Consider the following 2463-nt stretch of genomic DNA (forward strand, 5'->3'; position numbering starts at 1 on the left):
AACCGGGCTTGGCCTAGTTAGACATGCGGGCTGCCAAACACTGCGAAAATTGCATCGTGGGTGCGGTGCAGGTGCAGGCCAATGAACCAAACACGCCCTAAGTGGTTAATTGCACGAGCTTTTATTTGAGCCATTGGAGTTGCTCTCATGTCTCGTCCGAAGAATCAAATTAGCCTAAGAAACGTTTGCTGCTAAGATACGCATGACAATACCAAAGGGTGCGCCGCACGCAAGACGACCTAGACGTGCGTGCATCTGCACATACGGTGGTGGTGGTGGTGGTGGTGGTGGTGGTGGTGGTGGTGTACCTCGAGGCAATGCGTTTGTACGTACTATATGCAGGTGTCTTGCGTTTTTGTTTTTGGCGCGAAAGATACGCTTTGACGATTTTTGTCCGTGCACTCAATTCCTCGATCGGTACGTGGTAGGTGTCCGACTTTTCATGTTTTTCTGGCGAAGTACGACTAATACGTATTGTGATGCAGCGCTAGTGGTGGATGTTTTTGCATTCTCTACTCTTGCGTACGTCACGTGTGTCGGATCTGTAGATGGCGGTACAGATCCGGCGATTCATGTACCGAAGGCTCTCGTGTCATCTCTAAAGAAATATTCCCCTTTTCCTTCTCTTTTTTTTTTTGCGATGGCTTTCCTTCTCTTTTACATACGTATATCTCTTTACAATGTTATATAGTAGGTATAATTTTGACGGTGTTGATTTTCGCAACGATAAAAATGGCCGTGATTCGTGAACTTTGCGGTTCTTCCTATCGGTCCTGAAGCCCAGGCAGTGCTTCCTACTCCTACGTGAGTCGACCCTGTCATCTTCCGACGGTGGAAGATTGCACGGCGTACGATACGCGGCATTGAAGCCGAAATTGATGGCCGTTTCAGCGGGAACGAAAGCGAGCAGCGGCCTGGTAGTCGGACGTCAGTACGTACTACGCTGCCGCAGATGGATAAACAACGATGAGCAGTTGAGCCTGCGGCGCTGCATGGACATGCACGTAAGATAAAGAGAGCGTGAACAGAGCCTCAGTAACGTCGGCTCCAGCGATTCCGCGGGTACAGGAACAGTACGCGGGACAGGGTTTCTTCAAAAAAAAAAAAGAAGAAGAAGGATCGATCCTTGCATCAAGAATTTCTTCTGCGTGAGCAGATCCTACGGACGGGTACCTGCAGTGTCTGTCCAAGGTAACTCTGTTTGAGTTCTGACCAACAGCGTCGGTAAATGCGAGAGGTGAGCAGAGCCTGCACTGCATGCGCGAGGTGCAGAGCGCCATGGTAACTAATCCGTCGTTCTTTCATTTTTATTTGACAAACATATATGCACACATGGCAAAGACGCCCTTTGACGCTCATCACACGAAAACGAAATCCCTGCTTACATTCCTAAGGCAAACAGTGAAGAAAACCAATCCAATAGAACAAAGTGCCTTGAGACTTGAAAGGCACCAACGCCTGCGTCGTGTTCATTTCCAGCGATAAGCCGACCCGGCGACCACGGCGGCGGCCGGCTCCTCCGAGCGACGCACGTCGGTCGGCGCCTGGATAAACTCCGACCATGGGCCTTGGTGGCGGTTGGCGTCGACGTCGGCCGCGCCGGCCGGCAGCTCCCGGTAGTCTATGAGGTGCCGCCTGCTGCCGCTGCCGCCGTGGGAGCTGCCGTCCGACGAGGCGCAGCGGTAGCTGTCCCTCTGGTGGCTCTTCCTGATCGCGTCGATCACGAACGGGATCAGCCCTTCCATTGCTCAAACAAAGTTTGCAAAAATACCACCACCCCTTCCTTCTTCTTCTTCCTCCGGCTGCTGTTCCTGTGCTGGATATTGTCTTGCGAATTTGTGCTTCTGTCACCGGGGAACTGGGGACCTATTTATGGAGGCAAGTGGCCGGGGCGCGTGCGTGCGTCTGATGGCTGGCGGCGGGCGAGCGCGGGTGGGGCTATCTGGTCGCGGCTGCAGCTCCGCTTTCCCTTACCGGTGGGCGTTTGACTGATGGCGATCCGGGAAGCTTCTTCCTCCTCTCCCTACCTCGTCGTGCTGGGTGGTAACTGGTAAGGTTTTTGTTCCGTTCCGACACATGTTTCAAACGACCTGGTGTTCAGTTCTCCGGTGTTTCGATAAGAGCAACTTCAATGGGTGACCCATTTCATCTGCCGCCGTCCGTTTGGGTCGGCGCAAACACAAAAGTCGGCCCAACGCGCCGATCCAAACGGACGTGCGTCCGCTTGGCGTCCGTCTGACGATCCATTCTTGATCCAATTTTGAGCTAGATTTGCGGCGCGGACACAAGACGGAAGCGCGCGCGTCTACTCCTCTCCCCGGGCCCGTAGATCGGTGGCACCCACCACCATTTCCCCTCATTTTCTCCAAAAACCCTCCCGCCCCGCGCGCTCCCGCCCCACGCCCGCCATGGACGATGACCTCGACCTCGACGCCGCCGCCGGCCACACCTCCCTCGCCTCGT

At 54.4% G+C, this 2463-nt stretch overlaps 1 protein-coding gene across 1 annotated transcript; it reads right to left on the reverse strand.

Annotated features, from left to right (window-relative positions):
- Positions 1-1282: 1282 nt before the first annotated feature.
- LOC119367580 lies at positions 1283-1822 on the reverse strand. The gene has a single exon (XM_037633059.1). It carries the CDS (start codon positions 1743-1745, stop codon positions 1470-1472), a length of 276 nt encoding a protein of 91 aa, XP_037488956.1. The 5' UTR covers positions 1746-1822; the 3' UTR covers positions 1283-1469.
- Positions 1823-2463: the final 641 nt, after the last annotated feature.

The sequence above is a fragment of the Triticum dicoccoides genome, chromosome 2B (genome assembly GCF_002162155.2).
Source record: "Triticum dicoccoides isolate Atlit2015 ecotype Zavitan chromosome 2B, WEW_v2.0, whole genome shotgun sequence".
NCBI lineage: Eukaryota > Viridiplantae > Streptophyta > Magnoliopsida > Poales > Poaceae > Triticum > Triticum dicoccoides.